General features: G+C 35.9%; 1 protein-coding gene across 1 annotated transcript in view; it reads left to right on the top strand.

Moving 5' to 3' along the window:
- The first annotated feature begins 4,401 nt into the window (after window positions 1-4,401).
- Window positions 4,402-20,399, top strand: part of VIPR2 (vasoactive intestinal peptide receptor 2) — a 134,181-nt gene continuing 118,183 nt past the window's right edge. Inside the window, exons 1-2 of the mRNA XM_052000371.1 lie at window positions 4,402-5,213; window positions 8,315-8,411. Of these exons, the coding sequence (XP_051856331.1) occupies window positions 5,151-5,213; window positions 8,315-8,411 (160 nt within the window). The 5' untranslated portion in view covers window positions 4,402-5,150. The remainder of the gene's footprint in view (window positions 5,214-8,314; window positions 8,412-20,399) is intronic.

Consider the following 20,399-nt stretch of genomic DNA (forward strand, 5'->3'; position numbering starts at 1 on the left):
TATATGTATATATACTATATATACTACATATTATATATATATAAATATATGTCTTTAAATTTTGCAACTATTTTTCTGAAGAGTAAAGTTGATATCTTTGGAGTGTTTGTGAATCTCATTAAGGAATGCTGACCACAATGTTAGGACATTGGATGCATTAATCAGTATGACATTCACAAATAGAAGAATCTGAAGAAGTTCACCGTTTATAAGAGATACCTCTTTCCTTTGGACTATATGTAGATAGTGGATAATAGATACTATCTTTCATTATGGTAGAGACTATCTTTGGTGAACATACGTCTCCCTGTTTTTATGACTTTTCTGTTATGAGCAATCAGATAGTCACAAAACAGTTATCATTGTAGTTGTATTTGTCAAGGAATCTTATATGATCTTATCAAAAATATCATATGAGACTTCTTGCTGCAAGGCAGCCTTCATTTTTTTTCTGCCATATCAAATACTTTTTTTTTTTCAATTAACAAACAATAAACAGAAAGGGATTTTATATTCTCTGTATCTTTCAATCAGTCAGTCATGTGATTATTAAGATATGGTTTACTGTTGATATTGATTTCAAAAAGCTTACTTGTTCCTTTCTCATATTTTCATCATGGATAGATCAGCATGTAGAGATTATTCTCATAAAGATTTTTATGACTAAAAAGTATATATGCATACATATATGCATATATTTTTTTCCTTTATGTCTTTTTGGTTGTCTTTTCTGGGAGTACTGAATTTTTTTTCCCATTCTCCAAGAAATTTCTCGTAAAATGATCCCCAAGAGTTTCCCAACAAATTCATACTTGTTTTCATCCAACTGCTCTTCCCAACCTAATTTTCCTAAATGCCTTTTCTACATTGTAAAGTACATTTAGGATCAATCATTCAAAAAAGAATGTACTAATAATTCACATAGGAAAGCCTAACTGGATGAAAATTACCCTTTTCCAAAGTTATAATATACATCCATGTGTTTAGTCCATTGATTGACTAAACACAGAATCTTACACACACACACACACACACACACACACACACACACACACACACACACAATTTACTGAGTACTTACTTGAAAACTGAATTTTCAATGGCTAGTGTCTCAAAAAGCAATGGAGAGAGTTATAGAATATCCACAAAGAGTGTGTTGGACGGGAAGGAGGAGGAAATATACTGCTATTTAACACCATAGATCCTGAACCCTTAATTAGTTGTTTCCCATATATATAAAAAATCAGTCAGGCATAATGATATTATTGACTCTTAAGCATGAATCAAAACCTAAGCAATAAGGCAAAAGTCAGGCTGCTTATAACAATTGTCCATTAAAAAGTTAAAAACAGAAATAGTCATGGTGACTATATTTAAAGGCCAAAAATGGATCACAGCATTCACTTGAAAGAGGCAAGAGTTGAAACAATGCAACCAAAACAGTGTATTTACAAACCCAAGTGCCAATGGCAACCCACAACTCTGGATGACAGACCTTTGTGTAATGAGCCTTTTAAACACAAAACTACTTTTCTGCTATCTCTTCCCCACCTGATCTTCATCACTCTCCTGTTGGGCAAAGCTGATTCTTTTCTACTTTCAGGCTGCTGAAGCATTACATGTACATATAATCTTGTGTCAAACTCTTTTAGCACAAAGCTGTCCTTTCCAGGATATTGAGAAAACATTACAATTTTTCAGTTTCATGCAGCATCTTTAGGCCAGAAGAAAACTGCCAAGTTTTCTAAGATCTGCTCTGGGCCTCTGAGAAGTTTCTCCATATCAAACTATATGAAATTACAGGGACATTCAGCCTGGCCCTGAAATAGGAAAGGATTTTGCTTTATTCAATCAGTTGTCAGTCAATCCACACATCTCCTCTCAGGAAAGCTGATGCAAAACCTATCTTTCCCCACTCTGTTTTTCCCTTTCACAATAGAGATGGAAATAAAGGACAACACCGACTCTGAAAATCTGCAAGCCTGTAAATGGCACAAAAGGGCATTTCAACTCTCTAGTCTTTTACATTCCATTAAAGTCATGCTCCTTTCCCCTTCTACAAGTCTGCCAGTCAAACAATTGCTATCCTTTTAGATCCTATTTTCTGAATCCTGTGTCTTCTGTTCCTGATTCCACCAGAGCTCTTTTTTTCTCTTCTGTTGCTAGCTTCATTGGTCATCTTCCCTGAATCTTAACTCCTTAAATATTGTTATGGTTCAGTCATTTGAATTGTGTCCAACTCTTTACAACACCATTTGAAGTTTTCTTGGCAAAAATACTGGAACAGTTTGTCATTCCTTCTCCAGCACATTTTATAGAAGAGGTAACTAAATCAAACAAGGTGAAGTGATTTGTCCAGGATCACACAATTAATAGTGTCTAAGAATGGATTTGAATTCAGGTCTTCCTCAAGCCAGGACCAACCCTCTATCCACTGACCTACCTAGCTGCTATGTACATATACATATGTGTATACATGTCTGTACATACACATATATATGCAAACATATAAAAATAAAATTCATGAGCCTACAATCTTATCTTGTTTTTCATTTCTGTTATAATTCTCATATATAAATATATATAAAATACATGTATGTATAATTTTATCCTGTTGATTACCATGTCTCAATTATAATCCTCATATATAAACATATATATAATCCATGTACATATAATCTGCTTATTTATCATTTCTGTCATAATCCTCATGTATAAACACACATATATAATTTATGTATACATAATCTTATCTTGTTTATCATTTCTCAGTTATGATTCTCATATATAAATATATATGTATATAAAATTCATGTACATATAATCTTGTTCTATTGTTTATCATTTCTGTTATAATCCTTAAAACATCAAAAAGAATCCCATGCAACTGAAAAATGATAATAATAATTGCTAATACTATGTAACACTATATGCTAGAAATTATGCTAAATACTTAATATCATTTGATATTAAGAACTTATTATATTAAATACAATATCATTTGATCCTCACAACTACCTTGGAAGGTGGCTGCTATTATTATTTGCATTTTTCAGAAGAAGAAACTGAAACAGAGATTACATGATTTGTCCAGGTCACAAAATAAATGTCTGAAGCAGAATTTGAATTCTGCTCTTTCTGACTCCAGCACCACCTAGCTGCCCTGGTGACAATCCATTACTTTTCGCTGGGTCCTCTTAGCAAGTTTGGGGCTTAGGAGGGTCAGAAAAGTGCCCACCACACAATGTTTGTCTGAGAGGCTTTGCTCCTTCTCTACCTGATTTTCTCAGTTTTCCTAATATAAGTGTCCTTTCTCTGCCCATTTTAGCAGACAAAAAAATCTCCTGGATACGGATGAGGAATCTACAATGCAGACAACTTGTCCAAGATCACAAAGTACAAAAAACAGGATATAAACCAGCCTTTCTGACTCTTTCCACTCCACTCTACTTTACTCTTTGTTTTTATGTTCTTTCCAAAAGTTGCCCTCATATTTCCCCTTAGTTCTTAACTCACATAAAAAAGAAACACCTTAAATGTTTACACTCATCCTGGTGATATCCTATATAGAAGTGCTGGTCTTAGAATAAAAAGATCCCAGTGTAAACCTTCCTTAGCTACTTACTAGCTGTTTAGCTCTGAATAAATCCCAACTTACCAGCCTCAGTTTTTTCTCATCTGTAAAAATGGCAATATTTTTAATATTACCTCCTTCACAGGGCTGTAAAAGTCAGATGAATTGTTATTTACAAATCTGAAAAAACTATATATTAGCCATAAGCCATTAGCTATTATTTCCCCTTTCTCCACTAAAAGGTCACTGTCAGGTTAGAGTCAGAGAATATCAAGAATTGAAAGGACCTTCAGAAGTCATCTCTTAACACCCTCATTGTGCCAAGGTCTCCCATTTAATTTAGGACCATCTCTAGTCTCTTGATCTGTATCTTGCCACTGGATTCAAATGGCTCTGGAACGAAAAGTAAGGCAGGTGACCTTGCACAATCCTCCCTCACTTAAATCCAATTCACTTGCATGTCATGGAATCACCTCCCTGATGTCATAGTCCTCTTCTAGAACCAAGGATGAAGAATAACATTGTACAGGTGGGAACACTGAGGCCCTCGTAGTTAGCGACAGAACTGAGATTCCAACGGGAATCCTCAGCCCAAGATTATAGTTTAATGGTTCTTCCACCTTTTTAATGAAATTTAAAAATTTATATAAATTATGTATAATTGAATGCATCTTCAGATTTTATGTAGATACACTCACTTCTTGCCTCTTTCTGGATTCCAGTTAATTTCGGTATTCATTCCTAGCCAAGAAACATCTCTCTTGTCCTGCCTCAACCCACGTGGGGGGTCTCCTCCTGTGGGAAAAACTCAGGATCAGCCCTTAACAGGACTCCCTTCTTTCCCTCCTACTTTTTTCTCTCTCCCTTCTCTTCTCTCCACCCAGAAGCAAAGTCAGGCACTGGAGGAAAGCAGGGTTGTGTTGGGGGTGGAGGGAGGAAGAGGGAAAGAGAGAGAGAGAAACAAAAGGGGGAGAAAGTGAGAAGAGGAAAGCAAGAAGGGAAGTGAGTAGGAAGAGCTCAGGAGAGAGAAAAGAAAAAGGGGAAGAAAGATTCTGGGAGATCTTGCCCTATGTTCACACTGCACCGCGCAGGGGCAAGATTAAGGGGGGTACATTTAAGAACCTGGGAGCCTCTGGCTGTTCCCCCGAGTAGCGAAGGGGCCTGAGCTACTGTAGCCGCAGCTACTGTCCCAGACTGCACGTGGGTGGCTGCTCCAGCAGCGGCAGCAACGGAGGCTGCACAAGCTGGACTGGCAGTGGGACGTGGTCTTGGGTGGGCACCTCTCTCCCTTCGGAAAGAGAAGACACGACAAGGCAGGGCTCAGGCGCCTCGGCTGTCTGTAGGGAGCAAGGCAAGTCAGAGGACTAGGTAGAGTGGGAGTAGGATAGAGGTGCGTGTGTGTGAGAGAGAGAGGTCGGCTCTTGTCCCCTTTGCTGACCGGACCTCATGTTTCTGCTCCGGGATTACGGAACTCTTTGGAAGAAGACAGCGAGGACGGGATTCCCTCTTTTCAGCTGATCCGTGCACCCCCATCCTCCCCGCATCCTCCAAATCTAGGACCTAGGCGTCTGAGGGGATGAGGAGGTACACTGTGCTGATCCCCGTTCTCCTAACCTGCTGGTGCCTGCTGCCGTTGTCTGTAAGTAACGTCCTTCCTCCAAGCGGGGTTCAGGATTTAGGGAGGAATGGGGCGTGAGCGGAGAGGCGGGGGGCTATGAAAAGGGAATATTCTCTCTCCTCTCTACAGCCCTCCGAGCCAAACGTTGGTTCTGTTCGATCAAGCTGTTACGGATTCTTTCTGAGTAACCCAAGCAGGGGTGCGCCTTTGCTGGGAGTTGTCGAGAAAGTTTAGAAAAAAGAAAAAACAAACCTCCGGGCAGGGTTTGGGGGTCAGACTTCTATGAAAGAGCCCTGTGGGGCAGCCGCCCGCCTGTTAGGGTGCTTGAAGGGTACCCGCATGCCCGTCTCCTTTGTGCATTACACATAGTAGGTTGCAAGCTGGCTTGCTTTGCTTTTCACGAGCTATCAGATAAACAAGTTCTCCTACGGAGCTCGCTGCCTACACAGGCAGATGTTTCGAAGTAAAATCGCTCCAGTCTGGCGAGATATTGCAACTCTGAGGCTTAGAGAGAGAGCCTTGTCTTCCTTCCCACCAAAGTTCTCCCGCAACATCCTTCCCTTGCTAGAAATGGGCTCTAGCTGTCTATTCTCAACCATTAATACAAGTGATAAAAAACAGCTCCTGATCCTCTGAACGCAGAGACGCAGCTGGGAGGCTGGAATTGACAATGACCTTTCAGCTTTCTATTGCAAGAGTCAGCCTGGGCAGTCGTTAACACAGGTTTCAGACTCCAGAGAGCAGCAGCGTGTATTTGACTAGGTCACTAAAGATCTTTCCGTCTCTAATCTCTTTATCCTCTCCATCCCCATCCCCACCTTGCACACAAATGCTCAGCCCAGTACTTTTCTGTTTAGAACTTGTTCCCAAGAAAGGAGAGAGAAAGGAAACCTTCAGAACATCCTAAGTAAATTTGTTGCTGGAAAATGTTGAAGCTGAAACTCTCCATTTCCAAGCATAGGGATTTAAAAAAAAAAAAGATAAACCAAAGTGTAGTAGATAGGTAAAGTCAGTAGAGAGAAAAATCAATCGATTCTTCTTCTAGTGTGAATTGTTCATTATTCGGAATATATAATGAAAGAAAGTGTTCCACAGTGGCTGGAGTTTATTCTCATGGGAAAGATCTGGGTTCAAGTCATCCCTCTGATGAAAACAGAGGCGAGTCATTTATTCTCTCAGCCTCTTGCAAATCTCTAAGACAAACTGCAACCCTGCTACTGAGTTCCAGATGAGGAAGGACTTTCCACACAGGTAAAACTACTGTCCAAACAAAGAATGGGAAAGTTAAATCTCAACTCTAATTTTCCTATGTGCACATCTTCCATTCAGGGAAGGGAAACTATTTATTAAACATGAGCATTGTTATTACTAACATGTTAGTTGAACTTAAAGCCTAGATCAAAATGATGAAACTAGTTAGAACTGATCTTTGTGTTTGAGAACACAATGTAATGTTTTCAATGGAATGCTTGAGTAGGGAAAGGTGAGAATTACTAAACTTTGTTCGGAGGAGCTTTCTTGTCATACACGAATCCACAACAGACCCAATCACTTCCTTTCCTGATAAACTGATAACATTACAATATTATAGAAGTCTTTTGAAATGCATACTTCTTGGCATTACAAGGTGCTGTTCCTTATCAATGCTACTTTGGTCATACTATTATTGTGACTATTTTCTTTTGAAATACATATTTCTTGGCATTACAAGGTGCTGTTCCTTATTAATAATACTATTATTGTGACAATTTTCTATATCTAATCCATAGTGGTCTTTATTTTTAACCATCCTAACCAATTTTAACCAATAATTTGAATGTTTTTAATCAAATCAATAAGATTTTCCCACATTTTGACATTTTAAGTGTATAAACATTACTTATTTCCCCAAAAACTTCATTTATAATCAGGAGTTTTCTCAAATTGTAGCTTGTATACAATTTGTGTATAACAAAGTGAAAAAATGAGACTTTGATTCTGTGTGTGTGTGTGTGTATGTGTGTGTGTGTGTGTGTGTGTGTGTGTGTGCGCGTAAGGTACACCTCCTGCTGTTTAAATTCTTTGCCTAATGTACCATGTATTATATATTCTGTGAATGTTTTCCCCTCCAAAATAAAAACAGTCTACACTAGGAACTCTATCTAACCTGTTTCAAGGGTATTAAAATTATATGTGACTTTATAAAACAAAAGAAACACAATTCTGTGCTTATCTGCTTCCTTAACAAAAAATATTCTTTGGCCATACATTCAGTCCCCTAAATCTGAATTCCTTAACTGATGAAATGCAGCTGAACAAATGTGTGTAGACATAGGGACAAGGGAATTGAGCCTTCTCATCCAAAAACATCCAAAACCAGAACTCTGAGAATCAGCATTCTACATGGATAGTAGTTATTCTCTAAGATACAGAAAATTCAGTAGCCTTATCTTCCTTGATAGTAGCTTTCTAACTAGCATTTCTTAAATCAATACGTGTGTAATATATTTAAATCTAGTTACAAAGTAGAAAATTATCTATCTCTTCCTCTGTTTCTCCTCCCATCCTCTACTCTAAATTTTAAAATTAAAAAAGTCACAATTTCACATTTTGTGACTCATTTTAAAATCATGTCTATACTATTTTTGTTTAGATAAGTAATAGCTAAATCAAAAAGAGTGGAGAGTGCTTCAGAAAACTATGCTGACATACTTGCATCTGGTATACGGTGTCATTCAGTACTCCCCTATGAATACTCACCAGTGTATTTACTTAACTCATCAACTATGAGATATTATGATTTTCTGTACCAAATAATTACTCAACTAAAGCATTCTTTTCTTCCTAAGATTCGTGCAAACTGAATACACCATATTATTTGTTAATATAATTTTCTTTTAAAGGTGAGAGACTGTATTCAGTTTTGTTTTTTACACTGATATTTTCTAAAAGCAAACAAAAGAACTTCATTAAACAATAACACCAGAGGGTTAATACTGATTGATCTTGAATAGTATTATTTTGAAACAATTGAGAACGTAAGGGAGTATGTATGTTTTATTTTTGTTTAATGAGGGATAGGTTTGATTCTACTCCGTGTGAAAGGACCATAATTTATCAAACATTCCTTTAACTTCTCATAGATAAATGGTATTCATCCAGAATGCAGATTGTACATGGAAATCCATGAAGAGGAAACCAAATGTATGGCCTTCCTAAGTACCCAAACAGAACACAAAGGTAAGAGAAACGGGCCTTTTCTTCAAGTCAGAAAGAATTAATTTTGTTTAGCTGTGTTTAACTCTTAATGACCCCATTTGAGGTTTTCTTGGCAAAGGTAATGAAGTGTTTTGTCATTTCCTTCTCCAGCTCATTTTACAGTTGAGGAAACTGAGGAAACTGAGTGACCTACCAAGATTGCCCAGCTGTTTCTGTTATTGTTTGTTCTTCATTTTCCAAGAGAATTGGATTTTAAATTAATGAGGGCTATGTCAACTCACCAGTCTGTCTTTCTTCTGGTGCCGTCTGAGTCAATGGCAAAATATAGTTCAGGATGACTGGAGATGGCCCCAGATATAATGTTCATGAATATATCTGTGTAACATATATCAAATTGCTTACTATCTCAGGGAAAGGGGGAGAGAATTTGGAACTCAAAAAAATTTTAAATGAATGTTCAAAATGGATTTTATATATAATTGGCAATAAGAAAATAAAAAATATTTTTAAAAGTTTAGATTCACCCTCACTCTGTTTCCTTAAGAAAACCCACCTAGACACTTGAGAAGGAATAGCTTGCTAGGTCATGATTAATGCCAAGTTCAATTACAACAAGATTAAATTTAGAGATTGTAAATGATGAACTGATATGGGATCACATTTAATTCAAACTACAATTTAATTAATGCAATGAGCGTGAGCTGGTCAAGGGTTTTTAATCTGGTTAACATCAGTGTTCACTTGCCTGTTATAATATGTGGGAGTGATGTGCTGTTGTATACCATATTATCAGCAATTGTGTTAATGTGTGTGTTTTTTAAAGAGTTCTTAACAAATTGGACAAAAAGAAAAATATTTCACCAGAAAACACTGCCAGTGGGGGATGAGGGGAGGGGAGAGAGAGAGAGAGAGAGAGAGAGAGAGAGAGAGAGAGAGAGAGAGAGAGAGAGAGAGAGAGAGAGAGATGAGAGAGAGATGAGAGAGAGAGAGAGAGAGAGAGAGAGAGAGATGAGAGAGAGAGAGAGAGAGAGATGAGAGAGAGAGATGAGAGAGAGAGAGAGAGATGAGAGAGAGAGAGAGAGAGAGAGAGAGAGAGAGAGAGAGAGAGAGAGAGAGAGAAATAACAATTGGATGTAGCTGAATGGCATAAATGTGGTCATAGTCACTTTGGGATTGAATGAGAAGTCAAAATACCCGAATGTATAGTTGTTACTTTTGTTATTCCCAACTCTTCATGATACCATTTGGGACTTTCTTGACAAGATACTAGTTTGTCATTTCCTTCTCCAGCTCATTTTACAGATGAAGAAACTGAAGGAAACAAGATGATGAGACTTACTGAGTACCACATAGCTAATAAGTGCCTGTTGCTAAATTGAACTCAGATCTTCCTAACTTCAGGCCTCAGGGGTTCTACTCATTTGGTCCCCCAACTGCCCTAAAACAATGAATAGGTAATTCCATTGCCTAAATATCTCTTAATTCTGTCTCAGTGAAAGTATTATTTAAGACTGTAGCTTCAATTAAAATTTCTTTTCTCTTTTATGAGCCCCAGGAAAAGTAAATAGTGTTGAGAATAGTTTGAGCAGTTTTGACATTCCAGTCAATTAAAAGTAAGCTTTAATCCTCAATAGTAACACAGCTTTTCTGGCTTGTACTGATAGCAATAGTTACTAAAATAATTACATGGTAATTGTAAGGAGAAGAAAAAGTAGTCCACATATTGCATGAAGGGAAAATGTTTTACATTTTTTGCATTTGGGGAACTGTATTGTTTTATTTTTAAGTTCAAGTAAATGGAAAGCTTATCAGAATGCAAATAGGGAGCATGGACTCAACTAAGGCTAAAATAAATATACTTTTGTGTTGTGTTAGAATTTTCTAGTTTAAATAAACAAAAAGCATACTCAGAAAACACAGATGCAAATTGAGGAAGGATCACACATGATGTTTATAAACATCTTGCCTCTTCCACTTACTAGACATGCAATCTTGGGAAAGTCATTTAAACCCCATTAGAACTCAGTTTGCTTATCTATCAAACGAAAATTTTCACCTAGATCTTTCAGGTTTCTTCCAGCTCTCTATCTACTGGGCAGGACAAAAGTCAGAACTGATTTGGCTATTTTGCTTTGGGTTTGTCCTTTATGATTAAGGAACTCTCCAATATGAAAGAAACCTCTAGAAGGTGCTTCAGTAACAAGCCTGATGGATAACTGATGGACGCTTATGTGCTTCACGATTATTCAATGAGATTAAGAATATGGTTTGGATCCTTTTTGGAGGATATATGTCAAAATATGGATCTAAGCTCCACAGAATAAAAAAGTATAGATGGGTTACAATTTTCTCCCACTGGAGGGAGTATCACATTAATGAGATAACACGATTCAATGAATGTGTTTATATACATATATCTATATACATGTCTATATATCTATTACATATAAAATATATTTCCTAAATATTTTGTAGTTTTACTTATTATTCATATGGTCTGAGACAAATCACTACTTAGCTGGGTCTTAGTTTCCTCATTTGTAGATAATTTCTAAGATCCTTTTCAACTTTAAATCTTATTATGCTCAAGTTGGAAAGAATCTCAGTTGGGTTGTGGTCTAGGTTTTTTATTAATTAGCTCTATAACTTTAGGTAAGCCACAATCTCTCTCAGTTTCCTTATTTACAAAATGGGGTAGAATTTAGATAAAGTGATATTGTCCAGGAATCTATGTCATGAGTAGGGCACAGATGATGACAGACCAAATAAAAGGATTAATAAGACCCAGAGACCTATGCATTCACTGGGAAACCCCAAATAGTTGCTAATAGGATAAAGGCCAGAAAGTAGGAAGTTGTCATTAGGTAGGTAAAAGATGTTAGGAGAATCAGTCAGTAGGAACTATTCAGAAGTTTGCCTCTTAGGCAGTGATTGTCAAAGAAGTTTTATAATTCATATAGTAGGAAAAGAATCACAGGGTCTGAGAAGATGGAGGATTCTAATACTTGGAAAAATTAAGAATGTAGGTATATGAGTCAGAAGAATTGGGGATATTGGGCAAGGAGCAAAGGAAGGGATGTGGGTCCAGAGCAAAAATAAAATGGTCTAGTTATTAGAATAGGGCTATAAAGTAGGTACTTTGTCTCAAGTTCAGTTACTAGAAATAAGGAAACAAATTCAGAGTGGGATCCACTGAGCTATGGAAGCTACTGGCATAAGGATCCATTTTATTATCATCATCATTATTAATATGCTTTGAAAACTTAAAAGCACTGTATGTATATATATATATATATGTTATTCTTATTCAATGACTAATAAAGGCTTCATGATAAGCTTTAGAAGCAATTTGCCTAAGCCCTCAAATTACTATTATTCTTGTTGTACCTTGCAAACTTGAAAGCAGTATACATCTCATTTAATAATAATAGTACATGATGGCATATAATGTATAAAAAGAATGGAAGAGGGAAAGAGAAAATTATGGAGGACTTTGAACATCAAATAAAGAATTTTATATTTGATTGTGGAAGTAATGGTGAGGTTTATTGAATGTGAGCAGGTAGGGAATGGTATGGTCAGATCTGTGCTTTAGAAAATAAATTTGAAAGTTGAAGATAAAATGGACTGGAAGGAAGAGAGACTCTTAGCAGAGAAGCCAATCAAGCGGAAGGCGATGAGGGTGTGTATTTGAATAATGTCATAGGAAATAATGGGTCAGGTCATATATGAAAAATGTTATGAAAGTAAAATCTAGAGCCCTCAGCAACAGGTTATATATGCGTGAGTGCATATATACATATACATGCACATACATGTGTGTGTATAGACAGACAGAAAGAGATAGAGACACAGAAAGAGAAAGAGAAAGAAACAGAAAGAGACAGAGACTGAGAGATAGAAATAGAAAGAAAGAGACAGAGATGGAGTAAGGGAAATTGAGAGTGATATCTAAGTTAATAACCTTGGTCTGCATGACATATTAATCTAATTCAATATTATTTAATGGTAGAATCTCCATTAAGATTAAAATAAATAAAAGAACACACTATTGCTCAAATTATAGAATTTTAAATGGCATGTATTCCAACTTCTTACCTAGTTCAGGAATCTGCCTGTATACCTCCAGAAATGCAGAGTTTTCTATGCCCATCTCACTATCTAAATGCTTTCACTATTTAAAATATATTTGTTATTTTGAATTCATCTGCCTCCTTTTAATATACAAACAGTGTTTCTAGTTCTGCTTCCTAAAGCATTAGAAACCATGTCTTCATCCTCTTCTGAATGGTAGCTCTGAAAATATTTGAAAAATATTTTGTTAATAATTATAATGATGGTATTTTAGCTAGTGTTTACTTGAACTTTCAGGTTTACAAAGCATTTTGCACATATTATTGCATTAATCTATTCTTATATACATTTTACAAATGAGGAAACCGAGGCTCAGGGAGGGTCAGTGACTTGCTCAGAGTCATATTGCTAGTAAGTGTCTGGGGCAAGATTTGGACTCAGGTTATCCTGACTTCAAGCTACATTTCTAAATCTATTTTATTGATACAATTTAAATTATTGTCCAACTTAAAATGTGACACCTAGAGTTGAACACAATATTTGATATGTTGTCCAAACAGTTCAAAGCACCATGGGACATTTTATAGCTTTTAATAGTCAAGATGCTTTATTTCTATCAATAGGGTCTAAGATCAAAATCATATTTTAGAAGCAATACTAAAACATTGGTTAATATTAATAAGTCACTGCATATTCATTTATGGCTTTTTTCAAAAGTACTCTAGTTAAGTCATATTTTTTTATCTTGTAGTGTGCAGTTGATTTTTCAAAAATTTAAATAGAGAACTTTGCACTTATTCCTTTTAATTTCTATCTAGGATCATAGAATTTTAGAAATGAAAGGGACCTTAGCCTTCCCTCTGGCCCTTTTATTTTAAAGATAAAAAACCCCAGGCTCCAAGAAAAATGTTCTAAAGTCATATACAGTATCACATATCACTAGTAATAGTAATCCTAACCTTTTAAATTCCAAATCCAGGGCTCTTTCCACTAATTTATAGAATGCTGAGATTGTATTATCTATTGTATTGTACTAGTGCATCCATCAAAGACAGAGTATTGAGATAGATGAGTCAACATGGTAGTTATCATATTTATGCATACATAGCACACACATACAAATACATAGATGTATGTGTGTTTTTGTGAGACATATAGAGACACATAGAGAAAGAGAGAGAAACAGAAAGATCATATAAACATGGAGAAACCTTATAATAATGCCATTAATATTAAACTGATTTGTCTGGTGCCTGTCTAAAAGGATTCATAGGATAATAAATTTAGAATAGGAAAAAAATTTAAAGGTCATGGAACCTATTCCAACCTCTTCATTTAACAGATGAGAAAATTGAAGTTAGGGAAAGCTAGAGAACTTGGAGAGTTTAAATGACTTCCCCAAGATCACATAGCTTGTAAGTTAATGATTCATGAAAATGACTTCATTAAATGTCTGCTTTCCCCTCCTCCCCCCATAATGTGGTGCCATACTGTTGATCTAAAGTATAGAGTTCTACTAGGTATACAGTGTACGGTAGATAATCTCATCCCTGTTGCAGAAAAGACTTTAAGAGAGAAACTTAAGGAATTAACAATAATTTTATTGGAGTAGGAAATACTAGTATGGAAATTCCCTCCATTAATACAAATATGAAAGCTGTTTTGCTCGGTTCCAGTCATAGGTGTCAGAGGCAACAAATTTTCCTGTTGGGAGATAACACTTTCTACTATACTTGCCATTTTTCAAAGGAAAGAAAACTGTGAAGAATTTATATTATGTTTGAAAATAATCAAACTTTAGTTCCTTAAAATTTTGCTGTAATCTTGTCTTCTCTCCTGCCCGCCCCCCAAAAAAATGCCAAGTAGAGAATTTTTCTGATATGTGTGTTTCACCCTTGCCCAGAAAAACCTTGGGAATACATTAAGATGATACAATACATAGAGAAAATCAAAGAGATTAAGCATTTATTTAGTACCCACCATGTGCCAAACACTGTGCTAAGCATTTTACAAAAATATTATTTGATCTATCTAGAACTTTACAGAATAGAAAACAATGATAGTTGAGGTTTCAGAGTTGTAGAAGGGATACACAATCACTTCTTTACTATCTGTATTCATACTAGGGGACACATAGTTCGCTGTCTTAAACTATTTGAGTATAAAAAAGGAAAGAACTAGAATTCCTCAGAATCAATGTAAGAAAGAACTTTCTAACCACTAGAACTGTCCAGATATGGAAAGAGCTGCCTAATAAGGTAGTAAGTTCCTTGTGACTGGGAATGTTCAAACATAGCCTGTTAGAATTCATGCTTTAAGTAAAGGTCAGAACAGAGGACTTCTGGGATCCTTTCCCACTCTGGGGTATTTGATACTAGTGTGGGGGAAAAAAATAGAAAAACCCAAATGATCTACCCACCTCTAGTCCTGACCAATATAGTTATAGAGGATACCCACCCTTCTCCCCAAAGATCAGGGCTCTGGCAATGTAATATCCCTACTAGAGAAAAATCCACATTCAAATTATCATGTGTTGTGCATGAAATATGATCAGATACTGGGGTGGGAGACTTCAGTTTACAACTAAGGAGTTAATAGGAATGGACAGTCTAAGTGTATGACTAAGCCTTGTCAATGTAAGTAAACTTATGAAATACTATTTTATGATTCATGCTCCATTTTTCTTTTCTTTAGTTCCTTTCTAAAATGACTGTGGTTGGTTATTTCAGTTGCTCAGTGTTATGTAGATAGAACACTGGGCCTGGAGTCAGGAAGACTCATCTCCCTGGGTTAAAATCTGGCCTCAGATACTTACTAGCTGTGTGACCCTGGATAGGTTACTTACCCCAATTAGGCTCAATTTATCATTTGTAAAAATGAACTGGAGAAGTGAATGGCAAGCCATTCCAGGATCTTTTAAAAAATGGGATCATGAAGTACCAGTCCTAACTGCAATAACCAAACAACAATATTTCAGTTGACTAGGTAATAATGAGCTTGTTTTGTTCATTTCCTTCTTGGGGCAGTTGACTTTACTAAGTTTCATGGCCACAGATTTAGTATTCTCCTTCTGTCCAGCCATCTCATACGTACAGGCTATCAGTCAGAAAAGAATCCAAGTGAAGCATGTGGATGATCGGGGGAAATCTATCCTTATCACTCAGTGTGAATACAGAGAATAATGGAGCAGTATAGTACCTTCTTATCCAATGATGGCTCTTCATTCATTTTTAATCTTTCAATCTTTGTGGTACATTGGGTAGAATATTGTATGTAGAATCAGAGGACCAATTTTAATTCTGGCTCTATCATTTACCACCTTTGTGATCTTGAAAATAATCAATTAGGCCTCCTTCCCCCCACCCATTAGTTTAGTTTTCTTACCTGTAAAATGAGATTGAACTAAATGACTTCTTGGGTCCCTTCCAATTTTGCATTATGAGTTAGAATCTATAATCTTTCTTCTACAAAAATTCCCAAACTCCTATCTCCTTCACATCCTCTTTGTTATCAACTGGGAAAGGACAGAATGTGATGTTTTTAGCTATAGTCTATAAAACATCTTCCTTTGCTTAGGGCAACTAATTCTGGACAAGAAGTGTTTTGAAAACAAAGCTACTAATCAGTTGCTTAGTAATAATAAGTTCCAGTATTCCATTTACTATACATAGTGCTTTAATTTCCACTATTAGCACTATAGAAAAAAAAAAACTCTGCATTTGATTCCACTGACCTTTGGATTTGTTCAAAATGCCTGGTAACAAACTTTTGTTTGTTGCTTTCCAAGACAAAAGCAATGCTTCTTTAACCTGATGATAAGTTAAGATTGGTCATTGCTATGCTTTTTCTAAGGGGAACTAACTCTTGTTTTAGATTACTTTAATTTTTTTACTTGAAATTGGTGCAGCACAAATGCCAGGGATAAAAATAGGATATTAAGATACCAGAGTAAAGATTCCATGGATGTTGTAAATCAGAACTGACAAAGATGAGTCAAAGAATTCTAATTGGTATTGGGAAAGGGGGAAAGGGAGAAAAAATGCCATATATTTTGGCATTACTCTTTGAGTATTTGCATGTGTGTGTGAGAGCTTAAATAAAAACAGAATGAAGTGTTTTTCAAACCAAAGAAGAGAATCAACTAAATAGCAGAGGTCTAAAAATTTATTTGGGAGGACAAAGAAGAAATTATGCTTATTATAAGTTATGAGAGGAAGCAATTTTTAGTTAGATTCATCCTTGTTCCCTTGGCTCTATGTTGAGTAAAAAAAAGAATAGCAATTCCAAATCATTTAAAGGGAATCATTTGTAAGAAAGAAAGGTTTACTGGGCACATGGGACATTTTGATTTAATATTGTTGCTGTTTTTTGCTGACTTTGACTTAATCTTGCCAATGTGTGTGAGAGGCACTCTAAATTTCACAATCTTAGTTTGGTCTTCACCCATCCACCTCTCCAGCATTAAAGACAGTGATGTGAGAAGAGACACTGCAATTAGATTTCTCTACTGCTACTTACTCCTGATTTGAACTGAGACTGCATATGAATGTTTATTTTTTCAATCAAAAACCCAACTCCCTATTAAGCCACGATTATGGCATCTTTCCAGTGATAATAAATCGCCATGTTTCTGTACATGTACAGACAGCACTTTATATTTTTCAAGATACTTTAAAATGGGGGTAAATAGGACAGTGGCTGTTATCTCCTTTTTACTTTAAAAGTCAGAATGGCTTTGTGACAAGAGTGTTAGATTCCAAAACAGGACAATATAAATATATTTCCAAGCAGGGAAGAATAAGGGAGAAAATTGACATTCAACTTCACAGAATTTTTAAAATGGAGAATTTTATAATCTGAGAAATGATCTAGTGAATTCAAGGCATTTTACAAATGAGGAAATCCTTCAGACTAGCATACCTAGAATCTCAGAGTAGCATAGAACTAAGTCATTCTTCAGCTTTTTCTCTTGTAGGTTCAATAATAACATTTTTTTGACCTCTCTTCATTAGTACTCTTGGGCAGCCAGGTGGTGTAATGGAGAAAGCTCAATTCTACATTTGTCCCAGATGAAACACAATCCATTGTGCTTTACTGTTTTCCCAATTTAATTTGTTATAATCTTTATATATTACAAGTCATTCCCCTCAAAACTGTATTTTTTTTGCAGATTTAATGAGCATGCTCTGTTCTATCTCCCATATCACCATCCATAAAAAGCCTAATGTCTCTCTGGACCAGTATCAGCATTTACAGAGCATAGCTTAACCTCTGAACTGACATAATGATTCTATTTTGAACTGATTTTCCAATAAACAATACTGATAGGATTGAAATCTCTCTCTTCTCAGTTTTCAAGTCAAGAAACATTTATCATTTTCCTACTATGTGTCAGGCATTATGCTAAATGTTGTGATACAAAGAAAGGCAAAGCCCAGACCCTACTCTCAAGGAGTTCACAGTCTAATGGAGGAGACAACATTCAAATAACAAATATACAGGATAAACTAGAGATAATCTCAGAGTAAAGACATTCAGATGGAGAGGACAGAGAAAGGCTTCCTACAGAAAGTGATATTTTATTTGAGACTGAAGGAAGTCAGGGAAGTCATGAGATGAAGATGAGGAAGGAGAGAGTTCCAGGTATGAGGGAGAGCCTGGAAAAACATCTCAAGTTGGATGACAATCATATATGAAAAACAGAAAGGAGACCAGAGTCACTGGTTTGCAGAGTGCATGGAAGGGAGTAAAATTTAAAACTGGAAAGTTTTCTGACTAATAATACATGGGGAATATAAGTCTTGAGAAAATATAAATTTACATTTCTTGTTTCTCCTTCTTACCCTTGGCATGCCATGGTGACAAAGGGAAATTACACTGATCTAAGAGCAAAATTGATGTAAGTGCTGATTTTCCACAAACCTAGCTGGATTATTGCTCAGTACCTTATAATTTTTTTAGATCTGGATGGACCATTCAAGGCTGCCAACTAGAGAAGATGTGAAATAAGATGTTATCCTTTCATTGTCTATTAGCATGATGATCCTTACAGAAACACAATTTCACTCTGCCACAACCTAGTACTAAAGTAGGCTGTAGAAGCCTTTGGTAGAATGTAAGTACCTAAAGAACAGGGATTTTTTTCTCTCCCATTTTTGTACTTGTATGTGCAGCATCTAACATGTATCAAGTATCCAATTAATAATTCTATTGATTGATTTATGATGCAAAAGAGGCACCAGAAACACAAATAAAAAAATGAAATGGTCACTGCCCTCAAGAAGTTTATATTCTATAAGAGTATACAATTATTTTAAATTAAATTTAATTTAATTTAATTTTTTTTTCACTCTTATAAAGCTTTTATTTTCAAAATATATGCATGGATAATTTGACAATATTGACTCTTGCATAGCCTTATGTTTCAGATTTTCTCCTTCTTCCCCCCACCTCCTCCCATAGATGGCAAGCAATCTAATATATGTGCAATCTAATATATGTTAAACATGTTAAAATATATGTTAAATCCAATTATACATAAACATATTTATACAATTTTTGTTGCACAAAAAAAATTAAATTAAAAAAAGTAAATGAGTAAGAAAACAAAATGCAAATGAACAACAACAAAAAGAGTGAGAATGTTATGTTGTGATCCACACTCAGTTCCCACAGTCCTCTCTCTGGATGCAGATGGCTCTCTTCATCACTGAACAATTGGAACTGGCCTCAATAATCTCACTGTTGAAGAGAGCCACGTCCATCAGAATTGGTCATCTTATAATCTTGTTACCATGTATAATGATCTCCTAGTTCTGCTCATTTCACTCAGCATCAGTTCATGTAAGTCTCTTCAGGCCTCTCTGAAACCATCATGTTGGTCTATTCTTACAGAACAATAATATTCCATAATATTCATATACAATAATTTATTTAGCCATTCTCCAATGATCGGCATCCATTCAATTTTCAGTTTCTGGCCATTATGAAAAGGGCTGCCACAAACATTTTGGCACATACAGGTCCCTTTTCCTTCTTTAGTATCTCTTTGGAATATAAACCCAGTAGCAGCACTGCTGTATCAAAGGGTATGCACAGTTTGATAACTTTTTGAGCATAGTCACAAATTGCTCTCCAGAATGGTTGGATCTATTTACAGTTCCATCAACAATGTATCAGTGTCCCAGTTTTCTGGCATCCCCTTCAACATTGCTCTTTGTCTTTTGAAGGATACAATTAGACTTTCTGAAGTGTGCTTGGCTCATAATAGATATTGAAAGAAAAATATCTCTTGAATTGAATTCTTGTATCTTTCCCCTTCTTTCCTTTGACATGGCTGCCAACTTCAAGCAAATCCTCATCACCCCAGAACTGGAATACTACAATAGCTTGCTACCTAGTCTCTGTTCACCCTCATCACCTCCTGCTTTTTTTTGTTGTTTTTCTTTTCCAGAACTCTACTTCAAAATTCACCCTGTCTTCCACCCTACCTCAACTCTCTATGGTATCAGATTTCTTCTGGGATTATTATATTTTAACCTGCATATGTATATCATATATATATAGATACACATGTATATATAGTATATGTGAGTGTTTGCTTTTTGTTTCCCCATTAGAAATGTGAATTTTTAGAAAGCTGGGGTTTTTTAGCCATTCTTTGTATCCCCAGGACAGAATACTTTGCTGAGTCATTTTCAGTCATGTCTGACTCTGTGATCTCATTTGGGGTTTTCCCTTCAAAAATACTGGAGTGGGTTGCCATTTTCTTTACCAATTCATTTTATAGATGAGGAAACTGAGACAAGTAAGGTTAAGTGAGTTGCCTGTTTTCACACATCAAGTATGTGTCTGAAGCCAGATTTGAACTCACAAAGATGAGTTATCTCTGATTAAAAACCTGGCATTCTAGCCTGCTACTATTTTATTGTTTAA

The sequence above is a fragment of the Antechinus flavipes genome, chromosome 5 (assembly GCF_016432865.1).
Source record: "Antechinus flavipes isolate AdamAnt ecotype Samford, QLD, Australia chromosome 5, AdamAnt_v2, whole genome shotgun sequence".
Taxonomy (NCBI): domain Eukaryota; kingdom Metazoa; phylum Chordata; class Mammalia; order Dasyuromorphia; family Dasyuridae; genus Antechinus; species Antechinus flavipes.